This window comes from Pipistrellus kuhlii, unplaced genomic scaffold (genome assembly GCF_014108245.1).
Source record: "Pipistrellus kuhlii isolate mPipKuh1 unplaced genomic scaffold, mPipKuh1.p scaffold_m20_p_1, whole genome shotgun sequence".
NCBI classification, from domain to species: Eukaryota; Metazoa; Chordata; class Mammalia; order Chiroptera; family Vespertilionidae; genus Pipistrellus; species Pipistrellus kuhlii.
Genome location: NW_023425404.1, coordinates 170152329 through 170179217, shown reverse-complemented (window position 1 = coordinate 170179217; position 26889 = coordinate 170152329). Strand labels below are relative to the sequence as shown.

Genomic DNA, 26889 nt, shown 5'->3' with positions numbered 1-26889 from the left:
GACCATGGTCAGGTTCATAACTTGTCTAACCTCTGCTATACAGTCCTCAAGTCTGAATCAGTAATTCAAAAAATATATTTATAAACGGGTTGGTGTACATCTAGAACTTACTTTTCTCACAGGGACAATACTATAAGTATATTCAAGTACTTAGACCATCCTAAATTTTTTTTTGAAAATGGCACAAAGAGTACTAATATATTAATATCAAATCCATATTACAAAATAAACTCCATGTACATCCAAGAAACCATATTGTTTCAGTCTATAACTTCACATCCAGCAGACAGCAAGCACTCAATAGACAGTTATGGCATGGAAAAGAATACCTGCTTTTGAAAAAAGCTTTTTAGTCTTTTCCCTCCACTATTTGGAAATGACACTTCTATTGACAAAGAATTAGAGGGCAAAGACTTTTCTGGAAAAAGTAAAGATAACTTAAATTTCTGAGAATCAGTCAAGTTTTCTCTCTCTATAGGTGAGACAGTGTCTCTCCCAGGTGATCTGAATTGTGGGCAGACGTCTTTTGAATTAATAAAAGAGTCTAATCACTATCGTGTTAGCCTGCCTGTTTGTGTCTCTTTTTTTTAATCCTCACCCAAGGATAGTTTTCCATTGATTTTTAGGGAGAGTGGATGAGAAAGGGAAAGACAGAGGGAAATATCTATGTGAGAGAAATGCATCAATTGGTTGCCTCCTGCATAACTAGGACCAGGGCCAGGGAGGAGCCTGCAACCGAGGTACATGCCCTTGACTAGAATCAAACCTGGGACCCTTCGGTCTGCAGGCCAACACTTTATCCACTGAGTCAAAGTGGCTAGGGCTTAAGTGGCTTTATAACTCATTGTTTTATTTAAAAATAATTTTCCAAGTTGGATGTTTTAATTTAGAAATGCCAGTTCTGCCTAAATAAATAACTGGAGATAGATAATACATATATATTTCTAAATTCTGTTTTTTAAGAATTACAAATACCAATTCTGCTTCTTCTACATCCTTTGCTATCATTTTAAAACCGCAATAAATTATGGTAAATAAAAGTTTTTCTTTGTGACAATTAGCATACATTGTAGAAAAAATGGAATTTAAATCTAGATTTAAAGAAAAATACTATTAAACATTATCAAACAGTAAATGTAAAAAGACAGTAAGATTTTGCTAAGTAACAGTTTCATTTTCTTTAATAGATTTTAATTTAGAAAAAAAGACATAGGTGAGAATATATTAAAGGTATTACTCACATAAAATGCATTGGCATTTTTCACTCAGCTAAAAGAATAACTAATTATTACTATTTGTTGAGCACTTACTACAGTATATGCAAAGCACTGTACTTAGTGATGTACACAGAATATAATTGCATTCAATCCTGACAATACCACTATGAGGTAGGCACTTTACTTCTATTTAGATGAGGAAGCTAAATCAAACTTTCCTATTATACCATAAAAATAGGTTATTCATAGTCTATCACCAAGTTAAATAAATCCATACTTTGATTTTAAAAAAGCCAAGCTACTTTTACAAGTAACTACATTTAGTAATAAAATAATAACACTATCTATGTTCAGGTTAAACTTATTTTTTCTACATTTGAAACAGAAATAAAATTATTTGTTGACTTGCACACATGTATTGAATGCTTAAAAGGCTACGGTATTAGGCCTTGGAGATAAGAAAGAGAAAAAGGAATTGAGAAGATGTGTTATCTCCTTTGAATTTTTTCCAACAATCCTCAAAATTTTCTCTTTTGAGTACAAAAGATTACCCTTCTGCCACTTTCAGAAGACTGAGTCCAACATAGTCATATGACTGACTGGCAGGCAGATCTGCTGCTGACTAGTCATGAAGTCAGCAAAACCACTGAGCCAAGCGATGGCAGTATGTAGAAGAAATGCAGTAAGTTATATTTAATTATAGATTTCTAAGACCAATTTATTTTTCTTAACCAAATGTAACTTAGGCCATAAAGACAACATTGAGGCTCTAAGGAAGGGCCTCGTAGAAAGTGGTGGAAATGACCCCCTAAGAAATAAACTCTCAACACTGGCTGAGATTGCATTTAGATTGTTTTCAACCCCAATAGAAAAGCTAAGCCCTACCTGGTTTGGCTCAGTGGAAAGAGCTTTGGCCTGTGGACTGAAGGGTCCCAGGTTCGATTCCAGTCAAGGGCACATGCCCATGTTGCAGGTTCGATCCCCAGCAGAGGGCGTTGAGGAGGCAGCTGATAAATGATTCTCTCTCATCATTGATGTTTTTATCTCCCTTTTCCTTCCTCTCTGAAATCAATAAAAAATATTTTTTTTAAATGGTTATTCCTTTAAAAAAAAAAAGAAAAGCTAAAAGTTGCCCTCATGCTCAAAATAAACTCAAATGCTCTACTTTCAAACCAAAGGCTATAAAAGGAACAGCTCACCTTATGTTAGAACTTGTTACACTAATGGATGATCGAATACTAAATAAAATAGCATGTCCATAAACAAAGAGCAATTAGGATAGTTTATAAGCTCACCTATGCGGAACTACTAACTTGTAAAGACCCAGAAATCACTGAGAATGTAGTGCTAGTCAGCACAATGAGCAATTTGATAAAAGTAAGGTTTTGGCATTTCAAATGCTTACTTATTTTCCCAGTCCTTTTATTCCTTTTCACTTGCTGAAAGAATCACACCAAGTACCATGGTCACATATGACCAGGATTCTAAAAATTAATTATAAATATGAGATGACTTAGAATTATACTGTGTCAAGTTTCTTTAGAAATCTCTACTGAGTTGCAAATTAATATTCTTGGGAGAAAACCACTGTGCCTTGTTTTGAAACACCTTTGTTAGATTTTGGAGCCAGAGATTTACTTCAAAGGATATCAGTGGTAGGCAGTTGCAAGGTGAGGAGGATGTCCATGTGATAGTGCAGGAGGCAGGGAAAGAGGCTGTAGCAGTGGCTCAGAGCAGGTTATCAGAGGCCAAGAGAGTGAAAAGTGTGTCCATGGCAGGGGCAATGGCAGCCCAGTGCAGGTGGCAGAGTCAAATGTGGGTGAAAAGGGCATCCTCGCATAGTGGTTGGTGGAGCTTGGCATGGGCTATTAGAACCCAAGAGGATAGAGAAGATATCTATGTGGAAGCTGGAAGCAGTGAGGGCCCAAGGCAGGGTATCAGAACCTGAGCAAGGTGCGGGGTAAGGAGTGTCCAAATGCCTAACAAGGCCCCTTAAGGAGAGGTGAGGGGTTCTGAGCAGCAGCACTACATGGGTTATCAGAACCAAAGGAGGTGAGAAAGGCATGCATATGGAGGTTGGGTGACAGCAATATCCCATGTCAGTGTCAGAACCTGAGCAGGGAAGTGAGAAGATTCAAGCAGGGGAATGGCAATGTCAGTATTCCAACACAGGATGTGATCAGGTCTTTTTTAAGAAGAAGAAGGAAGAGGAGGAGAAGGAGGAGGAGGAGAGGAAAGAGGAAGAAGGGGAGAGGGGAAGGAAAAGAGGGAGGGGGAAGGAGATAATGAGGAGAAGGGGGAAGAAAAGATAAAATATATTAATAATAAATTTTCAATAAATACATATTTATCAATAATTATTTTAAGCGCTAATGGATTAAATGCTCCAATCAAAAGATATATAGAGGCTAAATGTACTAGAATCTACATATATAAAAGCCTAAGTGACTGAACTACCAGTTGGCCAGTCATTGTGAAGTACACTGACCACCAATGGACAGATGCTCAACACACAGTATCGGGCTCCCTCCTGTCTGGATCAGGCCTGCAGGGATTGGGCTACCTCTTGTATGGATCAGGGCTGCGGGGATTGGCCCAACACCGGCTATCTGACATACCCTGAGGGTCCCAGATTGCGAGAGGGCACAGGCCAAGCTGAGGGACCCCCCAGGGCACAAATCCATAACAAAATAATACCCTTACACATGCTGTCTTCAAGAGACTCACTTCAGATCAAAAGATACACACAGACTGAAAGCAAAGGCATGGGAAAATATATTTTATGAAAATGGAAACAAACAAATAAAAAGCTGGCACAGCAATACTTACACCAGACAAAATAGACTTTAAAGCAAACAGGAGACAAAGGAGGACCCAGCAACTCCATTTATCCAAAAGAAGCCCAAAACACTAAATAAAAAGAACATATTTATTCATATGTTCATTGCAGCATTACTTACAATTACCAATAAGCAACCTAAGTTTCCATCAATAGATTAATGGATAGAGTACATGCCCTAACTGGTTTGGCTCAGTCAATAGAGCATTGGCCTGCAGACACCAAGTTCAATTCTGGTGAAGGGCATGTAACTTGCTTTCGGGCATATCCCCAGTAGGGGGTGTGCAGGAGGCAGCTGATTGATGTTCCTCTCACATCCATGTTTCTAACTCTCTATCCCTTTCCCTTCCTCTCTGTAATAAATCAATAAAATATTTTTTAAAAGAAGTGGTACATATATACATTAGAGGCATAAAAAATAATGAAATCTTGCCATCTGCAACAACATGCATGAACATAGCGGGTATTGTGCTGAGTGAAATGAGTCAGACAGAGGAAGACAAATACTGTAAGACTTCATTTATATGTGGAATCTAAATAAAAAAAAATAAACAGACAAGCAAAACAGAATCATAAGGACAGAGAATATCTTGATGGCTGCCAGATGGCAATGAGGTTGGGAGGAAGGGTGGAAAATGGTAAAGGAAAGAAGTACAAATATGGGGATGTAAAGTACAATACAGGGAATATAGTCAATAATACTGCAATAATACTACGTATGGTGTCAGATGGATACTAGATTTATACAACATAAGTTATATAATGTTTAATCACTAGGTTGTACACCTGAAACTAATATAATATTGTATGTCAACTTCAATTTAAAAATAAAAAATAAACAGGACCAAGCCAGTTTGGCTCAGTGGATAGAGGGTCAGCTTGTGAACTGAATGGTCCTGGGTTTGATTCCAGTCAAGGGCATATGACCGGGTTGCGGGCTCAATCCCCAGTAGGGGGCTTGCAAGAGGCAGTAAATCAGTGACTCTCTCTTGTCAATGATGTTTCTGTCTCTCTCCCCCTCTCCCTTCCTCTCTGAAATCAATATATATATATATATATATATATATATATATACACACACACACACACATATTTTAAAAAGGTGCTTTGGATTGTTATTGCTATTTTAAAAAATATTTAAAGTAAAAAAAAATAAAGAAAATAAAAAGAGCATTTTTACACACCAGCAATAAAGTATTAGAACATTTTAAAAATTCAATTCACAACTTGGCCTGGTATCTCAGCTGGTTAGAGCATCATCCTGATATGCCAAGGTTGTAGGTTTGATCAGGGTCAGGGCATATACAAGAATCAACCAATGAATGCATAGATAAGTAGAACAAAAAATTAATTTCTCTCTCTCTCTCATCAATAAATGTTTAAAAATTCAATTCACAATGGCATCAAAATTTTTTAAATACCCATGAATGAATCTAATAAGTTTCTTTTACAGAGAAAAACATAAAATGGACATATTAATTTTAAAATGTTGTAGTACTAATTTTGTGATGAATAAGCTGAACATTGAAATACTGGAAACTGAGAAATAAACCTTTATATGAAATCTTAATATATTACATATCAGTAGGAAAAGGATGAATATTTTTGGCTGCAAATAACAGAGAACTAAAATGGCAAAAACAATGAGAAGAATTATCATCTCATAAAATCAAGTCTTTTGAGGTTAGGCTCAAGTATCATTAAGGATTCAGGTTCTGTTTTGTCTTCCTCAGGATATCAGTAAGCTCTTCATTATCACAAAATGCTCAGTGTCACAAACATACATCAAGAGAATTATAAAGGAGTTTGTATCTTCATTATGTATCCATTAGGGCAAAAGAAAATCTTTCCTAGAATTACCTTCAGCAAACTTCCCTCTACTTCTCTTTAGCAAGACCGGCTAAACCAATCACTAAGTGAGAAATGAGAATACCAATATAGCCCGAGACCAATTAGGATTTGCCTAAATCATGTGGGAACAGAATAGACATGGAACAAAACTGGTGTTTTGCCACCAAAAGAAAGAAAAATGACTGTTGGGTAAGTAATCAACAGTACAATGGGATATTTCATAAATGGTGCAGGGGAAACAGACTATCCAAATGGAAGAAAAGAAAATTAGATCCTAATAATATCATAAACAAAATTAAGTTCCAGGTGGATTAAAAACTCAAATGTCAAAAGTAAAGATTAATTTTTAGTAGAAAATATATTTAGAAATTAGAGGTAAAAAGGATTTCTAATATGAAATACAAATAAGCACCAACCATAAAGGATAATATTAATGAACTAGACTAAATAAAAATTTAAAACTTTCATACAATAAAATACACAGGAGTTAAAGTTAAAAGATAAAACTTAGTCTGGGAGAAGTATTTGCATGATGTAAAACAGTTTTTGCTTTTACCCAATAGAGAGGGGAAAAATGGGCAAAGTTTAAGCAATTGATAGAAGAAAAAAATTGAATACCCAATAAATATTATAAAACTTCATAGTAGTCAGAAAATCGCAAATTTATAATATACAAAGAGATAGCTCTGACCCACTAAAAAAAATATTTAATAATCCTGAGTACTGGATACTATGTGGGGGAAAAACTGTCATCCATTCCTAGCAGAAGGGTCAACTAGTTCAACTTCTTTGGTGATCTATTTGATGATAGTTAGCAAACTCAACAACATGCATGGTCAACAATCTAACAATCCATTCCAAGGTATATATCCTAGAGAACTCTTTTACATGTGTATCCAAGGGCCTATTTAGGATATTCATCTCATGCATCTCTCTCTCTCTCTCTCTCTCTCTCTCTCTCTCTCTCTCTCTCTCTCTCTCTCTCTCTCTCACTCTCTCACACACACACACACACACACACACACACCCGGAACAGCCTCACTATACATCAATATGAATTGGATAAATTGTTGTATATCTTTACAATCAAATAGTATGGTATAGTTTAAACAAATAAACTAGACCTAGACGTGTCAATGTGGATTATCTTAAAAACAGAATGTTGAAAAAGCAGGTTGTTTACGAATATTGATAGTGCGGTGTCACTTACATAAAAAAATAAAGCCCATAACATTAATCTGTATTATTTATGAAAAACAAATATATAATTAAAATAAAGAAACAAATAACACAGCTTATGATTACTTCTGGGAAAGGAACAAGGAGAATCAGGGAATGCCAAGGAAGGGTATGGTATCAGGAAATACATAGATACTTGTCATATTATTCTATGTAAGTTTGAAATACTTTACAATTGTTAAAAATACATCTTTTTACAAAAGTCTTCCATTAAAATATTTCATCGATCATGAAAAGATCCTACCCCACATACAAGTGGAGTTTACCTCCCTTCATCTTTTATTAAGAACCTTTTTAAAAATATATATATTTTATTGATTTTTTTACAGAGAGGAAGAGAGAGGGATAGAGAGTTAGAAACATCGATGAGAGAGAATCATCAATCAGCTGCCTCTTGCACACCCCCTACTGGGGATATGCCCACAACCAAGGTACATGCCCTTGACCGGAATAGAACCCGGGACACTCTATCCACTGTGCCTAACCGATTTCGGCTTAAGCGCCTTTTTAAACCACACCCTCTTCTACAGGAAAGATAGTAAGAACTGAATAAAGATGCCATGAAGATCAAGAAAGGTCCAAGTGGAATCAAACTGAAAAGGGGTTTACAAAGGTTAGTCAAATGCTCAAGAAACATTCTTAGTATTGAGTGGGAAGCCAAAGATGTCAAAATAAGTAAAAAGTGTCTGGAAAAAGTTTCTATGTAGATTTTAATTTGATGTTCCAAGGAGAATATGATAGAGGGCATATGTCGACAATATGATTTATTACCAAGACTACAATAAATATCAGTGTTTTTCTCTGGATGTGAAAATTTTAATTACTACTATCCTAAGAAGCTCCCACAGCAACATACCTGGAGAAGGAGCCTCTCAAAAGCCAGAAAGTTGTCCCACTTGGCAGTCTGCGGATGCTTCAGAGTTTGAACCGTGGCCAGCCCAAGCTGCAGGAGTCCACAGTGACTCACTAGAGCTTTGAGGTTGTTCTTGAAGAGCTGAATATAGGATGTGAGCTGCGCCGGAGTGACTCTCCCTGGAGAAACATAATAATTTATCAGTGACCCCTCTTCGGGGAGTGGTAAAAATAATGAGAAGAGTGCCATTAATAACATTAACTGCCTTATATTGGCACAGAGCTTCAGAGTTGACTGCAAGCTTTGCTAAGCTGTTATGATTCTTACAACAACATGGTGACAACAGTGAAATTGAAATTATTACCTGCATCTTACAAGTGAGGAAACAGATGTTAGGTGATCTGGATTGCTAGTAGAATTCATTTTCTAATTCTGTAATACCCCGTAAATACGTTCTCAGATAAAGTCACACAAATAGTTGAGCTCAACATGAAGTACCTCTCTCTAAGACATAAGAGTTAGCAATCTAAGAAGCCAAAAGGCAAAATTTCTAATTATGTGTGTATGTACAGAAAATAAAAGGAGAAATATGTTATGACTATAGCTAAAAATGTATCACTGGTATCAGTGGGTTATGATATTCGATAATAAAACAGTAAAAGGTGACTATTACACAAAATAAAAATGTGTGGAAAACCAGAGTGGCAAAAACAGCAGAAGATAAGATACCAGAAGAAACAGTTTGGTATGGGTGACAAAGCACATTTGCTACAACGATCACCTAGGTTTGGTATACGAAAACCCACATCATAAAAAACTATGATGAGCTTGTACAAAAAACAAAAACAAATAAACAAAGCGCATGTTGAAGATTCACTCCTTCAGAGCCTCTAAGTTCCACTTTTCCTATAGCAGTCCTTCAACTGAGTCACTTTCCACTCTCCAATCCATCAAATTCAATTTCTGCCATGAACCAGTGCTGAGCACAAAACTCCTAAACACCACATATTCTCCCCATTGGGCAAAGAGAAGGCAACTGGGCCAAACACAGATACAAGTCAAGTAAATATTTCCTAAACATCTTACCTATGCCATTTGTTGGTTGCTCTCCGAGGCCCAAAATCCAAGTTTGTTTGTTATGCTGAGGTTTGTTAATACCTGGCAATGAAACCACCTGTCTTGATTTAGCACTTGGTAGTTTACACAGAGCAATCATGCCCTCTTTGGATTCTCATAGCAACTCTATGAGGTAGCACACGGCATGTGCTGCATCACTTAGCCCAGCTGAGGCCCTGTGGGTTCATTGCCTTACACAGTGCGAAATGGCAGGTTAATAAACGGTTTTTCACTTAATCACTTAATAAACGGTTTTTGCTACTCATGATACACAAAATATAAAAACCTTGACAGAAGAAATTTATAAGCCTGAGACATACGCTTTCTTTTCATTACATTTTTTTTTTAAGAGATTAAGAATTTTGAAGCTCCTTCTTACCAGTTTATCAGGGTAAGCAATCTAAAGAATAATAACAGTAGGAATGATAAGTAGGGAGTTGAGTCCCACTAGTTTCTTTGATCCCTCGGTAAAGCATGAGTTCATTCCTGATTCTCAATGCAGCAAGCTAATGATTTGCTCACTTAATTACAATAGAGAACAGCCTCATGAATTCTGGTTTTGAGTCAGGTTTATTAAGGTATAATTTTCACATAAAACTGGTTCAAATTTAAGATCACTGGGAGCTCCATTTGTATATCATTGTACTGCAGGTGATGGCAGTGTGGTTCCTGGACACAGAGTTTTGCCTATCAAGAGAGAGATTCATAAAATAATTATAAAAATAAGTATTTAATCTTTATTATGATAAGTACTGCTAAGGAAAAAATTCCAAATGTCTTGAAAGTGTGAATGGCTCTGTCTGACACAAAACTCCCTACCTCTCCAATGCTATCTCCTGAAGGAGCAAGAATTAGGCTCAAAATACATGCACTCTATTCATAGTATAATTGTCTATGAATTAGAGAGACTGCAAGAAATGGAAATCAGGACGAAACCAGTTTGGCTCAGTGGATAGAGCATCGGCCTGCGGAATGAAAGGTCCCGGGTTCGATTCCGGTCAAGAGCATGTACCTTGGTTGCAGGCACATCTCCAGTGGGGGGGGGGTGCAGGAGGCAGCTGATCTATGATTCTCTCTCATCGATGTTTCTAACTTTCTATCCCTCTCTGTAAAAAAATCAATAAAATATTTTTTTTAAAAGAAATGGAAATCATCAGAAATAGTCATGAAAGGGTCTGTTTAGATTTTGATTGTAATAATCATATGCTCAGTTTAAAGTTAAGAATGTCTTTGATTCAAAAATATAGTTGAACTTTTTATTCAGTTAGCAATTCCTAGCTCAGACTCAGACCCAGTCACCATATTTACCTAATGCCATCTTCCCAAAGGAGCAAATGGTTATCTATATACATAAAAGCCAAATAATGACCAGTCAACCAGTCTCTATGACAAACACTGACCACCAGAGGACAGATGCTCAATGCAGGAGTTGCCACTTGGTGGTCAGTGCACGCCCTCAGCCAACCTCCCACTGACCCTCCTCGCTGGCCAGCCAACGTCCCACATTCCCTACTCCCAGCCGGCTGGCCCCGAACCTTCCACGGTCCTCCTCCCTCCCCTCCCCCCAGACTGGGTGAGACGGCCCCAATGGCCCTGATCACCCAGATCACCAGCCAGGCTGAGGGATCCCACCCGTGCACAAATCATGCACCGGGCCTCTAGTAATTCATAAAGGAAATGCCAATAGAACACTACATTCTGAATTTATTCACCTTGCTCTATTCTGTTCCCCTCTGTATATCCCTTTCTTACACACACAAGCCATTAACACTTCATAAGATACATCATGAAAGCAGACTTTTTGGTAAAAATCCATAATGTGCTAATTATAATTTAGTAAAAGAGTGCCACACACAAAAGCTTTAAAATACAGGCTAGTACAATATAGGCTAGTAACCTTTTCAAAATCTTGAACTCAATCACAGCCTTATACAAAACAAGTTGAAATCAACTCACTGACACAAAAAATGCTGTAATGAAATTAATGACTTGAGAAAGCGCCTCAGTCTGTGTCAACTAAAACAGCAAGCAACTAGAACCAGGTGTTGAAAAAGCCATAGACAGAACATTTATTCATACCTCACATTACAAAAAAAAAAACAAAAAACACCACTTGTCAGGCAGATTTACATGGTGATTTTAAAATGTCAACTCAGAAGGCTTTGGAAAAAGTTTTTTAAAACCATAGAAACAAGGGCTATTTTATATCAAGACTTCATAACATATAGCAACTTTGTGAAAACTGACCATTTGAAATCTGAAAATGGTCTTCAAGTAAGAAAAGCTATTAGGCTTTATTTTTCTTTTTGATAGAGTTTCTAAGAAAGAGAAACAGGTTTCCGATTTCAACTTAGCTAGAAGAAAAACACATAACTTTATTAACTACCAATTGTATACTCATATTTTTTAAAACTCATTAAAATATAATTAACTTTTGGGGGAAAGGGGGTAGATTTGGAAAACAAAATAATTTAATATAGTCTGTGATTCTTTAAAAATTAAATTGAATTGAATTCAAATGCATAATGGAGCCTATTTTTCTACTTGCTAGAGTCACTCAATAAATTATAACTCTCAAGTTGTTTTGTGACTTGTTCAAATATATTGCAAGTATCTACACATAGATGGTTCTTTGTTGATATTCTTAAAGAATATTAAATGCCAAGTTTGATTTAATTGTAAAACTGTGTTTTAATGGTAGAACACAACCACCATCAGAAAATTTGCCTAAAATAGTATATTTAGTACTACATGTTATTTTTTAAAAACCCTTACTATAAGAAATAATAATATTTTCATTGCATGTATTTATTCATTTTCTTGAAAGCATGAAGGAAAACCCAATGGGTGAAATCTGAACAAACAAACATGTATTTTAAGACTTGCATTCCCAGAAATCATCATTTCATTATATCCTTTTCAATCCTTTTTCAAATATAATAAAGGCAGAGCACATTATTATATTAAATGGAATGTGTTGTGCTAAAACTCTAGTTTATAAATATTAACTCACACCCAAATGACATATGGGAATAATTTCAGTATTACACGAAAGTCACAGCTATTCATTTGTTATTTTTTCTCATTATTTTAACATTTTATGTCACCAAGTATCAGCTGAGGATCTCAAAATAAAGAACATAGGTAAATGCTACAACCCACAAGGGCACAGGCTGAAGTAAATTTCTCAGAAAAGGTATGTAGAAAGCAAAGTTCTTTAATGTCTGAAAAGGCCTTTTCTTGCCCTCATAGTTTATCTGGGTCGAAAATTATTGGTTATAATACCTTGCTTCATTATCTTCTGGTTTTCAGGCCTGCTGCTGAGGAATGTGTGCTACTCTCATTCTTGTTCCTTTCTAGTTGAGCTTCCTTTTTCCATCTTGTGGCTCTTAGGGTCTTTTCAATTTCTTATACTCAGGATTCAAGTTATTATGTCTAGTGTAGAGGGTTTTTAATTCTTTCTACTTATTTTTCAGTAAGCCTATTCAATTTGATTATGCTTTCTTCACATCTGGGAAAGTATAACATTCTTCCTTTGCTAATTTCCTATTTCCTACAATTTCCTATTTGCTTCCTAAAATTTCCTATTTGCTTTCTCTCTTTTATCTTTTCTATCTTTTCAATGTCTTGTTCTTTCTACATTTTAGGAAATTTTTGTTAATTTATATTTAAACTTGGGCTGAATTTTATTTGCACAATAATATCCATATTTCCAAGAGCCCTTTTTAAAATAGCAACTTTACTGAGATATAATGCAAAAAAAAATGTAAAATTCACCCTTAAAGTGTACAATTCGGTGGTTTTTAGTACATTCAGAGTTGTGCAATCACCATCATTATATAATTTGAGAACATTTTCATCTCCCAAGACAAAACCATAACCTAATTTCCTCATCTATGAAAAAGATATTCAACTATAAAGCCTTATAAATTTTAATGTAACCTGAATGAAATTTCAGTTCGGAGACATAACTGTATTTAGCTATATCAGGAAACTGAGAAACAACAGAAATGAAAACATTCTAGTAACTATAGCTACAACTGAACTCTAACTTTTTAAATATAATAATACTGTGGTAGCATCATTTTTATCATATTTAAATTTTAAATAGAAGTATAAGTCCATCAATGGTAAAAGAGGAATAGAAGAGTATTAAATGATGGAACAAAACAAACAAAAATAAATCTCTTATTTTCAGCTACCCAAAAAGGCTTTGTTTAGAATAAATGAAAGAAAAGGCACCACAGCAAAGAGAGAGCCACCTGCCAGAATGTAGGGGTAACTCTAGACTCAGAAGCCTCAGGTCTAATGGAAGTGACAAGTAAAACATATAGCATGCAAATCGTAAGTGTACAGTTCAATTAATAGTTGACACATGTATCTATCGATGTAACCACCACCCAGCTCAATGTAAAGAATATGTCTAGAAGAGTCCCTTGTGTTCTTATCCAGTCTATAATCCCAGAAAGGTACATTACTACTCTTATCTCCATCACCACAGATCATTTTGTCTGCTTTTGAACACTATGTATATGGAATTGCACATATAGTATACTCTTTTGTGTCTAGCTTATTTTGTTAACATTATCTAAAATCTCAATATTTCTTTACTGTATTTTATCGCTCTAGTTTCTTTATCCTTTCTGCTTTGACTTTGATGGACTTGTGGCCACTATAAATAATGATGCTATGAACATTCTAATGCATGCCTTTTGTTAGACATAAGCATTCATTTGTATTGAAGTAATGCCCAGGTGTGAAACTGCTGGATGGTGGGTGCATACTTAGCTTTAGTTGATCTGTCAGTTTTCCATAGTTGTATCAATGTCTTCAGACATTTTAAATTTGATTACACTTAACAATTTAACATAATTTTTAGACTATACAAGTAATGTTTAAAATGAGGCACAACTGTATGATTGTTTTTTCTTCAAGGTATTTTATGCTGCGTAGCAAAAACTCTCATAAGAGTAAGAGAAAACAACTTATACATTTTAAATTTGATTAAATTTAACAACTTAACATGATTTTTATATACAAGTAATGTTTAAAATAAGGCACAACTGTATGATTATTTTCTTCAAGGTATTTTATGCTGCATAGCAAAAACCCTCATAAGAGTAAAAGAAAACAAATTATAATAGAAACTATATTACCATATTATTAGAACGTGCCTTTATTTTTTTCTTATTATTTATTTACTAGTACATGTTTAGTTACCTAGTTTCTTACCTAATTACAGAGAGAAAGACCTGGAAAACAAGATTCTAATTTAGAAACAAAGATTGTACTGAAGAGCAAGATGGTGCGGAGGAGGAAAGGTACTTTAAATTTTCATTTTACAGATGTTATCACTGGAATTTTCTAGTAGCATGTGCTAATATTACTTTTTAAATATTCTCTTGATTCTGAAAAAAAATCATGTATGCCTCATATAGAATGAACAGACATGTATTCTTCTCTAGAAATTTTGAGTTTATTACTATCACTGACTTATACAATAGATGAAGCATTATTATTCAACAGATAAAGCAATAGAAGAAGAATAACTGCCTGCTTCCCACCACTATTGAGACCATGGGGCAAAGAAATCTGGTTAACATGCAGGTGGAAAGATTTAAGTCAGACATGAGAAGAAAAAAAAAATTTCAAGATCGGGATGACCAATACACACAGAAACAAGTTATTAAAGGAAGAAGAGGGAAGACATTACCAATCTTCTCCCATAAGGATTTGAAGGTCAGTGTATACAGCCATCTGTATAGTGAAACTTGGATAAAGCCCAGCTGCGAATGGATGTCCACTTTTATAACACCATAAATACTGAAGAAGGTTTTCTGGGATATCCTTTAAACAGTATACATTTCTTGTAGCACAGATTTTTATCTCTACAGTATTACCAAGAGAGAATAAGAAACTAACATAAAAAGAACATTTTATTTATAAGAATCAATTCAATCAAATGGGTCCAAAGTTCAGAAATCTATTGCAAGACATGTTTTCAGGATAGTACAGAATAAAGTATAATTGCTACATGCCCAGGGGTCACAAATAGAAAATATATAGCTCTCCGTGAAAGTTATACAACACAGTGAAATATAAAACCACCAGAAATACTTATGGCTTGGCTTTCTTTGGAAATGGAGCCTTCCCGAAGTGACTTAGACATTGCATTAACGTATATACACTCAGCAGAGAGCATGGAAAGAGATAGATGGATTACCCCTGTTATCCAGGGGCCAGACTACCAGGCTGCCAGAGAAGGAGCATTTCCTGGGTGGGTCTACTTTGACTTGGAAATAAATGCCTGTTCTCAGGAGAGCTTCTACATAAGGAAACTTCCATCCTGCAGCCGACAGCCTTCTAATCACATCATTCTGTTGGGCTTTATAAGTTACTTGCCCATATTATCATGTTAAGGATCCCTTAAGTTGAGAAAACATAAATTATAAACATTAATAAGAGGAAGAGGAGGATGAAGAAGAGGAGAGAAAAAGAAGAAAATGAAGATGTACCAATTTAAGTTAAAAAAAATATAGAGCCACAGGTAGATGCTTGAAGAGGGGACACTAGAATTCCCATTTTGCAGATGAGGAACAAGAGAAAAGAAGTAATTAACTCTGTTTTAGGAAATAAAGTATAAAAGATAATCATTTGTTTAGTGACTTTAACACTTTCATAGATAATTATTTATTAATTCGATGAAAAACTCTATCTCTTTCTCTAGATTATCTTCTTCTTCATACCCAAAATGGATGTATCCCTTAAGGCTCTGTCTCCACCCCTCTTCTCACTCACTCTACCTTCTCTTTCTGGATGATCAATCTTATATTTCCTTTAGAAATATTTCTATATTCCTTATATTATATTTCCTTTAGGAAATTATGTTTTCTTTAGATTAAAGCTTCAATATAACCACTAAGGTAATTAAATCTCAAATCTCTACTTTCACTTCTGGAAACCATTACTCTAGTCACATATTTCCCACTGAGATGATCAGGGAACAAATCCTACAGAGAGTAATTCCACCCCTAGATCTGGTAGAGTATGCTTTATATACAATTACATGACCATTGGTAATTACTTTCATAATGTGTTTTATCTGCCCAGAAGGCAATAACTAATTTCATTAGGCTATACACTCCTTTTACAGAACACCTTAAATTTCACAAACACTATGTTTCATATATGTAACCATTTCATCTAATTGTATAAGGTCTAGAATCCCCATTTTGCAGACAGAAAAACAGATTCAGCAAATTTAAATAGCTTGTTCATTTGCAAACAAGATAATATTTTGTTTCCTATCAACAACAAGGATCTAGTAATTGTCTATTACTTCTACATCTGGATATGTCTAGAAAAAATTTCCATGAGGTTTCCCCTCTTCTATTTTCACATCTAACTATGATTCCAATGATCTCCAGGAAACTGCCAATGTTCCACTGCGGATACTGTGGCACCCTTTTAAATAATGGTTCTCAAAGATGTTCCACCGACCCCAGGGTCCCTGAGGCACTTTTAGAGAGTCACAAAAATCAAAACTATTTTCATATTAGGAAATACTAAGATGTTACCTGAATTTGTTACTCTGCTGTATTTGCACTGATGGTACAAAAACAATGGTGGGCAAAGTGCTGGTGCCTTGGTGTCAATCAAGGCAGTGGCACCAAATTAAATAAATAGACAATTTCACTTCAGAATGGCCATGATGAAACTGTGTTATTAATTTTAATAAATCTGAACCCTTAAGCAAATGTCAATATTCCGTGTTAAGAAATGAGAAATATACAAAAAGTACTTCTGGTGCATACCAAAATACAATGATTGCCTTGAGGAAAAACACTGGTGTGACTGAATTGTGAACTGTTCACACTATTTTATGGCACAAATTTTTTACTAGAGGACAACTGGTTCTTCACACATTTTCAAAAAAAAAAAAAAATGAATGGAATGAGTCTATCACTTCAAGGAAAACAACTGACAGTTTATATTGTCAATGAATAAAGTCAAATTTTCGTGTGAAAATCATAATTCTAGGAGTCTTGTATTTGTCCCCATATCTTTACATTCCCAATACTTAAAGATTTTCTAAAGATATCAATGGGGATAATAACAAGTGTGGTTTTGTTATATTGTATAATATGTGTCAACATCTGGAGAATGTGCATAATTTAGAGAACCATTATTTTCCAAGTGTCTCAGGACATGTCTGTCCTTTCAAAGTGCAAGAGAGATCATTGTATTTTAATATAACAGTCCTATTCTTTGTGATATGGAAAGCCTTAGACAACTTAATTTTTCTCTATTCAAGTTTCCTTACCTGAAAAATAGAATAGTAATCGTACCTATCTCACCAGAATTACTGTGAGAATTAAATAAGATAAATACATGTAAAGAATTAGAATACCTGACACATTGTAAATACTCAGTAAATGTTATTTTCACTTTTATTATCATCTTTATGTTCCTTAAAGCTCTCATATAAATACAGTAATCATCCAAGATACTGGAAGTCGTGATTTTTTTTTTCATATTTCCTTCTAGGAATCTAGGTTCATCTGCATTCCTTTATTTCCAAAATTTTGTTCTTCCATTTCAACTTGATAGTTTGATTTTTAAACTCATAAATAATTAAAAATTTGGGCTAGGAATCTCAGCAAAAAAATTTTTTTTTAATTCCTTCCAGTAAAATGTACTAATATTTACTACTAGATATCTAAGAGCAGATTATAAGAAAACATTTTTAAAATATAGAAATAAAGTTTCCAGAAATAAATTCTACCTATTACCCAGATTCACTATCTATACCCCATATTAATAGAATTATTTAATAAAAAAAAAAAAAGTAAAACACCAAATTCCTTTTCTAAAATAAAAACATTAGTTCTCTGACTTTTTAATCAAAAGAAAAAAGCTATGCCATACACAATGGTTTGGCTCAGTGGATAGAGCATGGGCCTGCAGACTAAAGGATCCCCAGTTCAGTTCCGGTCAGGGGCACATGCCTGGGTTGCAGGTTCAATTCACAGTAGGGAACGTGCAGGTGATCAATGATTCTTTCTCATCATTGATGTTTCTATTTCTCTCTCTCCCTTTCCCTTCCTCTCTGAAATCAATAAAAATATATATTTAAAATAAAAGAAAAAAAAACTATTTAAAACTTAAATTTCATTCAGCCAGATTCTTCTAAGACTGAAGACAAAGCTGAATGTGGTGAAAAATGAAAATGGGAAAAATGAGATGTGTAATACCCTGGTGAGGAAAGGATAACATTTATGTGACTCGACAATTAGCAGATCATTCTAAAGGTGAGAGGTCAGGCCAAAGCATGTCTGTCTGCTCAACTGTTTTGCCAGCACAATAGTTCATTCATTAATTCAAAACCACTAAAAGAGTTTTCATCCACATTAAGAAGGTAGGGAGGTCTTGCCGAGACCGGTTTGGCTCAGTAGATAGAGCGTCGGCTTGGGGACTGAAGGGACCTGGGTTCGATTCCGGTCAAGGGCATGTACCTTGGTTGCGGGCATATCCCCGGTGGGGGGTGTGCAGGAGGCAGCTGATCGATGACTCTCTCATCGATGTTTCTAGCTCTCTATCTCTCTCCCTTCCTCTCTGTACAAAATCAATAAAATATATTAAAAAAAAAAAAAAAAAAAAAAAAGAAGGTAGGGAGGTCTCTCATGTGCCCCATGCCAGAGTAAGCTGCAGCCTTGAACCATTGCCCGGCCTCTGCTCATAGGCTGCAGGCACTGAAGCAGGTCGCACGGGGGGCGCATAGGGAGGATTTTTAAAAGGGGAGGTGGGAATGTATGGGTGTAACACAATGAAGGTAGGGTGGTCCAAACCAATTTTGATAGTTTTAGATCAACTAAAGACACTAAAAGAATTATTATTTGTATACAAGGACTCTCCTAAAATTCCGAAAATTGAGCCTAAGAAAAGGGGTCATTGTGAGCCCCAAGAGTAGTATGTACGTATCCCCTCCCTACTCTTAATACTTTTATCTACATGCCATGCTGGCTAAGCTGGCTCACCGATTAGAACAGGCTTATATGAACTCCCTCAGAGCCTGCAGTCACTGTCTGTCCTGGGTGAAGTGGATACACTTACCCATACTCATCTTGATTGGCAGGTTTTCTCTGCTTGCTGCTTCCACTAGATGTCTCCGGACTTCCATCACTGCCTCTTTGTGCTTGGCGTTCAGTAAGGCTTCCCACAGGGCTTTGGCTGCGGCATCACTGCAATAAAACCACAAAGAGCTTCAGAATAAATTTCTACCAACTAATGGAAAAGGCTGAAAGCAAAATAATTTCTAAAATATCTTCTTTGAGCACTAAAGTAGTCTTTCCTACTGATAGATTCTAGGCATGGGATTAAATGAAGACCATTTAACCCATTTTAAGCAGCACAAAACATTGAGAAATTAGGAAGATTAAACCAAGCCAAAAAATAGACGAATAAAGGCTATATTATGCTTTGATAAGTGGGGGGAAATTACATGATATTTTTTAGGTGTGATACTTTTTTTTTTAGATTTTGCATTTTAAAGTATTTCAGAGTACAGTTCAAATTGCTACAGTAATATATAAATGCTATATAAGCCAAAATTAATACATGTTCAAAAAATGATTTATCAGTGATTATAAGCATAACAATTTGAGATAACTTACTTGTATGGAAAGCACAGAGCAATTAGCAATGAGAATTCCTGTTAAAAAAACTACTCAATAGAACTCTTAATGAGTAGATTTTCTATTGAACAAAAATAAAGAATTAGGCTAAGGAACCAAGGACTACTTTCGGCCTTAGGTTGGAAGGATGGCACATCCTGCACCATTAACTATGATAACAGAAAGAAGGCCTGCATTGTGCAGGATCTCATCTGGGCTCACTTGTCCAACAGCCCTCTGTCTCACCCACCACGCCATGTTTAAATTATAAATGAGCACAGTGTCCTTCCCGGAAGACCTCTACATCAGCCAAGTATACACATTTGTAGTAACGTTTCAAAACCTGACTATAAAGAAACAAAGATGACTTCTGTCCCTTTCCAAGGACTTTTTCCTACACTTAAAACTCTACTAATGCCGAAACCGGTTTGGCTCAGTGGATAGAGCGTCGGCCTGTGGACTGAAAGGTCCCGGGTTCAATTCCGGTCAAGGACATGTACCTTGGTTGCGAGCACATCCCCAGTAGGGAGTGTGCAAGAGGCAGCTGATCGGTGATTCTCTCTCATCGATGTTTCTAACTCTCTATCACTCTCTCTTCCTCTCTGTAAAAAATCAATAAAATATATATTTAAAAAAAAACACAACTCTACTAACATCTCTTACTATCCAGTTAGCTACTAGTATGAAAATTAATGAATATTTAAAGTTTGGTTTTAAAAGTTAGATCTAATTAGATATTAATTTAGCTTTAAAGTTATACCTAATAATATATATCTTTTAAGTTCAAATTTGTCTGGGAATAATGGAATGATGTACTTCAGTGCTGAGTTTAATGTCTGACACATACTAATCTTTCATTAAAGAGTTAGTTGTATTAACATCTATTGTTTTTTTCTGAGTAAACTAACATCACTGTTCAATATATGCTACTTGTTTAGACCTAATCAAAACTGTCATTATAACTCTGCACCCAGTAGTCTATGTTTAATTTATTTATTTTTAATATATATTTTATTGATTTTTTACAGAGAGGAATGGAGAGAGATAGAGAGCTAGAAACGTCGATGAGAAAGAAACATTGACCAGCTGCCTCTTGCACAACCCCTACCAGGGATATGCCCGCAACCAATGTACATGCCCCTGACCGGAATCGAACCTGGGACCCTTCAGTCCGCAGACCAACGCTCTGCCACTGAGCCAAACCAGTTTCGACTCTATGTTTAATTTAAATAAGCAGGTAAACTACAAGCCAAGCCCATTCCCATGGCTGAGATACAGATAAATACAAGGCCTAAACTTTCAATGACTTAAAGGAAGAAGAGGCAAAGACACAAACAGAGAAATTATCCTTCAAAAGAAGTCTGGATCGATGCTGGCACAGATGTAGCTGGTAGCTCAGAGGAGGGCTCTAATCCTGGCTTGGAAGGCAAAGGTTTAGAGATTGATTTCTACTGGAAATATGAGCAAGTACACAGATGGATGAACTCCCAAAACAGCCAAGGGAAGAAGTTAAAACTGAATCTGGCAAGGAGAATGGTAAAGAAAGTCCACAAAGAATATATAAAATCTTTATCACAAAACTAGAGGAAGGAGGATGTTTGAGTATGTGCAGATTCCTAGTACACAACACGAACGAGGACTGTTTTGTTCCATGCTAAAGTGCCAGGGGAGGGGCATTAGAAGTAAGGGCAAAAAAAAGGTGGGAGCTACACTCAAAGGGCTCTGCATTACTTTCCAAGGCTTCTCAACTTCAGTCTGTAGGTAACAGGTCACCAATGAGCATATGCTTGATTTCACATTCTGAGAAGAGTACCATAGCTTAGCAGTTGTGAACTCAGTCTTAGTCATCATTCAAAACTAGGTCTATTTCCTGTGGGGTTTTGGGAAAATTACTAAACTTCTCCAAAGCTCTGAAGGCAATGGAAAACCACTACAAAATTCTGAACAGAGGAGTTACAGTCCCAGTTTCCCCAATTTATAGTACACAATCTTTCCCAACTTTCATTCTCCAAAGCACCTCTCTGCAAAACACAGGGATTTCCCACATACTATCAACTCTGTACATAGAACTTCTAGAGTATTTACTGCCCTCCTCTATTCCATGAGTATAATACAGAGTGTCTTCAAGATCACATAGGTTAGGCAATACTGTGGTTGCCCCATCAGATTAGTGTGGAGATTGAAATGTGGGCTCTGGGGTCAGATAAATCCATGTTCAAACTGACCATGCACTCTTCCACAGTAGTTACATGGCCTCTTTAGTCTTCCTCAGGCACTCCAAGCTGAGGCACTCCTTTGCCAGTAATTCTCTTCCTATAAATATCCCCTCTTTTCAGGTGCCTGCTAAAATGTCACCTTAGCAGAGAAGTCCTCCTTACTGCCCTATCAATGATTCTCTCTCATCATTGATGTTTCTATCTCTCTGGCTCCCTCTCCCTTCCTCTCTGAAATCAATAAAAATATTTTTTAAATTAAAAAAATCAAAGTTCAGCATTTCCTCATAAGATATAGGAGGAATCCTGTTTCAGAAGCACATTAGTCATTTTCATCAGCTTGTATACTCATATACTCATATGGATAACCACTGCCAGCAGCTTGGTTTTTTAATGCAGAATTCATTATGATATCCATTAAAAGACTAAACACTTCAGTTTAAGCAATCCCTTTATAATGGCAAGTTGCTGTAAAGAATTTTGATGTAGATTAGAGATTTAGAGCTATAGTAAGTCAATTTAATGAAGATTTTTAAGCAATGACTTCTGGGCCAGCTTCCTGCTGTATTTATTAATTACACTGAAATTCTGAAGACTGAACCAACAGGATATTTTAAAACTAGTTTTGCCCAGCTGATATGGCTCAGTGGTTGAGCGACAACTTATGAACCAGGAAGTCACAGTTCTCCCATTTAGGGCACGTGTTGGGTTGCAGGCTTGGTCTCCAGTGAGGAGCCTGTGGAAGGCAGCAAATCAATGAATCTCTCTTCATTGATGTTTCTGTCTCTCTCTCCCTCTTCTTTCCACTCTGAAATCAATAAAATTATATTTTTTTAAACTAAAACTAGAATTGTTACTTTTATGAGGAGTTCAATCCATAAATATTTCCAGGCTGACTTAAAAAGTAGGTGCACAATTTTTGTGGTAATGTGAACATTAGAGGTAATGTTAAATTAATCATCCTTACATCTGCAGCAGGACACTACCTAACCCAACACAGATGAAAACCTACTTTGAATTTTTGAAGGCATCCAAAGAAAGTTTTATAATATGCCTGAGAAAAACAGTACTATTTTAAACAAATCAAACTACTATTAGATTCTATTTATACCTAATCTAAACCCTTTTTGCTCTACTGTAAACCTTAGTCTTACTTAGGGTTAGTCTTCTCTCTTAAGTTTAAGAACAGCTGGATAACATCTTTTTAACAATCAGGCCCACCCAAAAATAGTGTTTTTCTTTTTCACGTGAGTAATTTAAGATTTTTAAAAGGTAAATAAAATGTAATACTAAAAAATAATTTTAGCTGGGACTGGTTTGGCTCAGTGGATAGAGCGTCGGCCTGCAGACTGAAAGGTCCCGGGTTCGATTCCGGTCGGGGGCATGTACCTTGGTTGCGGGCACATCCCCAGTAGGGGGTGTGCAAGAGGCAGCTGATCGATGATTCTCTCTCATCGATGTTTCTAACTCTCTATCCCTCTCTCTTCCTCTCTGTGAAAAATCAATAAAATATATTTAAAAAATAAAAAATAAGGCCCGGAGCAGCGGCTGACAGGCTGGGAGCAGCCAGGCCCAGAACGGCCGGGCCCGGAACAACCGGGCCCAGAGCAGCCGGGTCGGGTGTGGCCAGGCCTGTAGCAGTAACAGCCAAGTCCAGAGCAACTAGGTCGGGAGCGGCAGTGACCAGACCCAGAGCAGCGACTGCCAGGCTGGGAGCAGCCAGGCCCGGAGCAGCCGGGTCTTGTGCGGCCAGGCCCGGAGCAGTGGCTGACAGGCTGGGAGCAGCCAGGCTCGGAGCAGCGGCTGCCAGGCTGGGAGCGGCCAGGCCCGGAGCGGCCGGGCCCGGAGCAACCGGGCCCAGAGCAGCCGGGTCGGGTGTGGCCAGGCCTGTAGCAGCAACAGCCAAGTCCAGAGCAACTAGGTCGGGAGCAGCAGTGACCAGACCCGGAGCAGCGACTGCCAGGCTGGGAGCGGCCAGGCCCGGAGCAGCCGGGTCTGGTACAGCCAGGCCCGGAGCAGCGGCTGACAGGCTGGGTGCGGCCAGGCCCGGAGCAGCCGGGTCTGGTGCAGCCAGGCCCGGAGCAGCGGCTGTCAGGCTGGGAGCAGCCAGGCCCGGAGCGGCCGAGCCTGGAGCAATTGGGCCCAGAGCAGCCCAATCGGGTGTGGCCAGGCCTGTAGCAGCAACAGCCAAGTCCAGAGCAACTGGGTCGGGAGCGGCAGTGACCAGACACGGAGCAGCTGGCTGTAGAACGAACCAGAGCAACAGAGGCCAGGCCCGGAGCAGCCTGGCCCGAAACAGCTCACTCCTCACCTGCCCCTGCCCCACGGCTGCCTCTCAGACATGGCTGGAAACTTTTGCGGGAACTTGAGGGTCTGCTGAATCAAGTGATGAAGGCTTATATCTGGATGTGTTGAGTTAGTAAAGTGCTGGGGTGTTGACCTGTGAGTGCCTTGGGTGGGGCCTGGATGAGGCTGGTTGTCCTATTTGGAAATGTCTTTTGTGTGAAGTGTATCATTGGGCATGTGGAGGTATTATTGATATGAGAAAATGCTAAGTAACAGATTTGCTATCTGAAAAGGGATTTACTATCGGGGAAAGGGAGGGAGGAAGAGACTGAACATAAACTGTGTACCAATGGATGAGGATGAGGGGGCAGAGGGTGGGGTGGGAACCTGGTGGAGGGGGGAAGAAACGAGGAACCTTTGTAATAATATGAACAATAAAGATTGATTTAAAAAATAAAAAATAAAAAATAAAATAATAAAAAAATAAAAATAAAAAAAAAACCAAATAAAAAATAAAAAATAAAAAATAATTTTAAATACCATCACTACATTCTATTTTAGAAGCATTTCAGGATTTACAATACAACTTCTTATAACTCATTTGATCCTAACTTCATGAACTAAACTAGTATCCCTGACCCAATTTAAAGACCCTCAGAGAAGCCAACTGTTTTACTTAAGTACACTCAACCTGTAAATGGCAAAACCAGAACTCATATCCAGGTACATGGCTTCTGAGCCCAATGACCTTTCTACTATACAATGCCATGCTTGTATTATGCAAATCATCAAAGAGCATCAATTATGTAGAATGTCAATTATTTTCTACTTTTCATGATGATTTTCTTTTCAAATCCTTAATACATCCTCTATCTTCCCCTTAAGTTTACAAGTGGGCCCCACGTAAGACAATGTAATAAGGTGAATAGTGAAACAAATCCATAGTAACTCATAAGGCAGGTAAAACTTGCTCTCATAATTTGAACACTTTCTGTTTTAAACAGTATTATACTATTCCCCTTGTAGGTCACTATAACCATTGTCAGTCACTTAGCTATGCAATGCCAATCACTTTTATTCAACTCCCTTCTTTAAATGTTTCTAAGCAGACTGCAAATTTTAAATCATTCTGCATGTATATCAATTAAACAACTGAAAAGGCAAAAAAACAAAACAAAACAAAAAAAACCTAAATTGCTCTGAGGTATTATTTCCAATCTAGATTTTATTTGATATTCATTATATTCTTGGGAAAGAAAGAAGGAGAAATAGCCTTTAATGATTTACCACTGGTAAAACTGAGAAAAATGTTCTACTTTTATATTGTACTAGAGGCCCAATGCACAAATTCGTGCACAGCCTGCTGTTCAGTCGTTTGGTCATTCCTCACTAACCCCCCTGCTAGCCTGGTCACCCCATGCAACCTGCTGTTCAATCATTACTGTTACTGTGATGGTGGCCCGGACAATTTGCATATACCTCTATTATTTGTATAGATGTTTCAAGGAATCTATTGAAACAAATGATAGAATAGAATATTTGTCCTATGAAAATATCCATTTTGTTACTATGAAATGGAATTAGTTTCAACATGGTCAGTAAATACATGTCAAATACATATTAGATGTATGTATTTTTTGGATAAACTGATAATCTTGTATCCTTAAAAATCAAACTATTATAGTAAATTGTCCAGTTTGAAGAAGACTGCAAGCCAAGAATATAAATACAATAACCTGCTACAATTAGCTTTTTTAAAGTCTCAAAGGACTTCTGTATATGAAGAAATGGTTCTCTCAGTTAATTCTTGGCTCTTTAGTCACCAGAATTACTCAATTATGAATGAAGTCTTAGAGTTGTTTTCACTTGGCAAGTATGAATTGTCAAGTGCAGTCTGCTAGAAATCAACAGGATATTCGTCAAATAAAATAAAAATGAGACAGCATTAACTTTCAAAATATGGCTGAATGTTGAATCCTGGTGATACTTCAATCAAATGAAAGGCATGCAATTAAGAGACTGAGGGTGAAATGTGAATAAATAGCATTATCTTGTGACTAAACTCAGAGAAATGGTTTTTTCAAGGCACGCTCAGGAAGTAAAGTTTACTCACAGGATTTGTAAGAGCAGTAACAGTATTTCAACAGAAATACAATGATCTAGCCAAAGCCGGTTTGGCTCAGTGGTAGAGCGTCGGTCTGCGGAGTGAAAGGTCCCAGGTTTGATTCCGGTCAAGGGCATGTACATTGGTTGCAGGCACATCCCCAGTAGGGGGTGTGCAAGAGGCAGCTGGTCGATGTTTCTCTCTCATCAACATTTCTATCTCTCTATCTCTCTCCCTTCCTCTCTGTAAATAAAAAAAAATAAAAAAAAATCAATAAAATATATTTAAAAAAAAAAAGAAATACAATGATCTATAATAATAAAAGCATAATATGCTAATTAGACCGGATGTCTTTCCAGATGTTCTTCCTTCCAGAAAAGCCAAGCAGGCAGGGGCCGTGGCAGAGGCGGCAGAGGCCCTCTGGCCACGCCACGGCGGCAGCTGGTGGAGGCCAGGGTCAAGGCCTTTGCATGAATTTTGTAACAAAATAAAAAACAA

The 26889-nt window shown here is 36.9% G+C and overlaps 1 protein-coding gene across 2 annotated transcripts in view; it reads right to left on the bottom strand.

The window, feature by feature from the left end:
• SCFD2 (sec1 family domain containing 2) overlaps nt 1–26889 on the bottom strand; it is a 304493-nt gene that overhangs the window by 251845 nt on the left and 25759 nt on the right. For both annotated transcript variants that reach the window (XM_045572663.1, XM_036416500.2), the window contains exons 3-4: nt 19229–19356; nt 8003–8178 (exon numbers count right to left, since the gene is read on the bottom strand). In XM_045572663.1, the coding sequence (XP_045428619.1) occupies nt 8003–8178; nt 19229–19356 (304 nt within the window). The remainder of the gene's footprint in view (nt 1–8002; nt 8179–19228; nt 19357–26889) is intronic.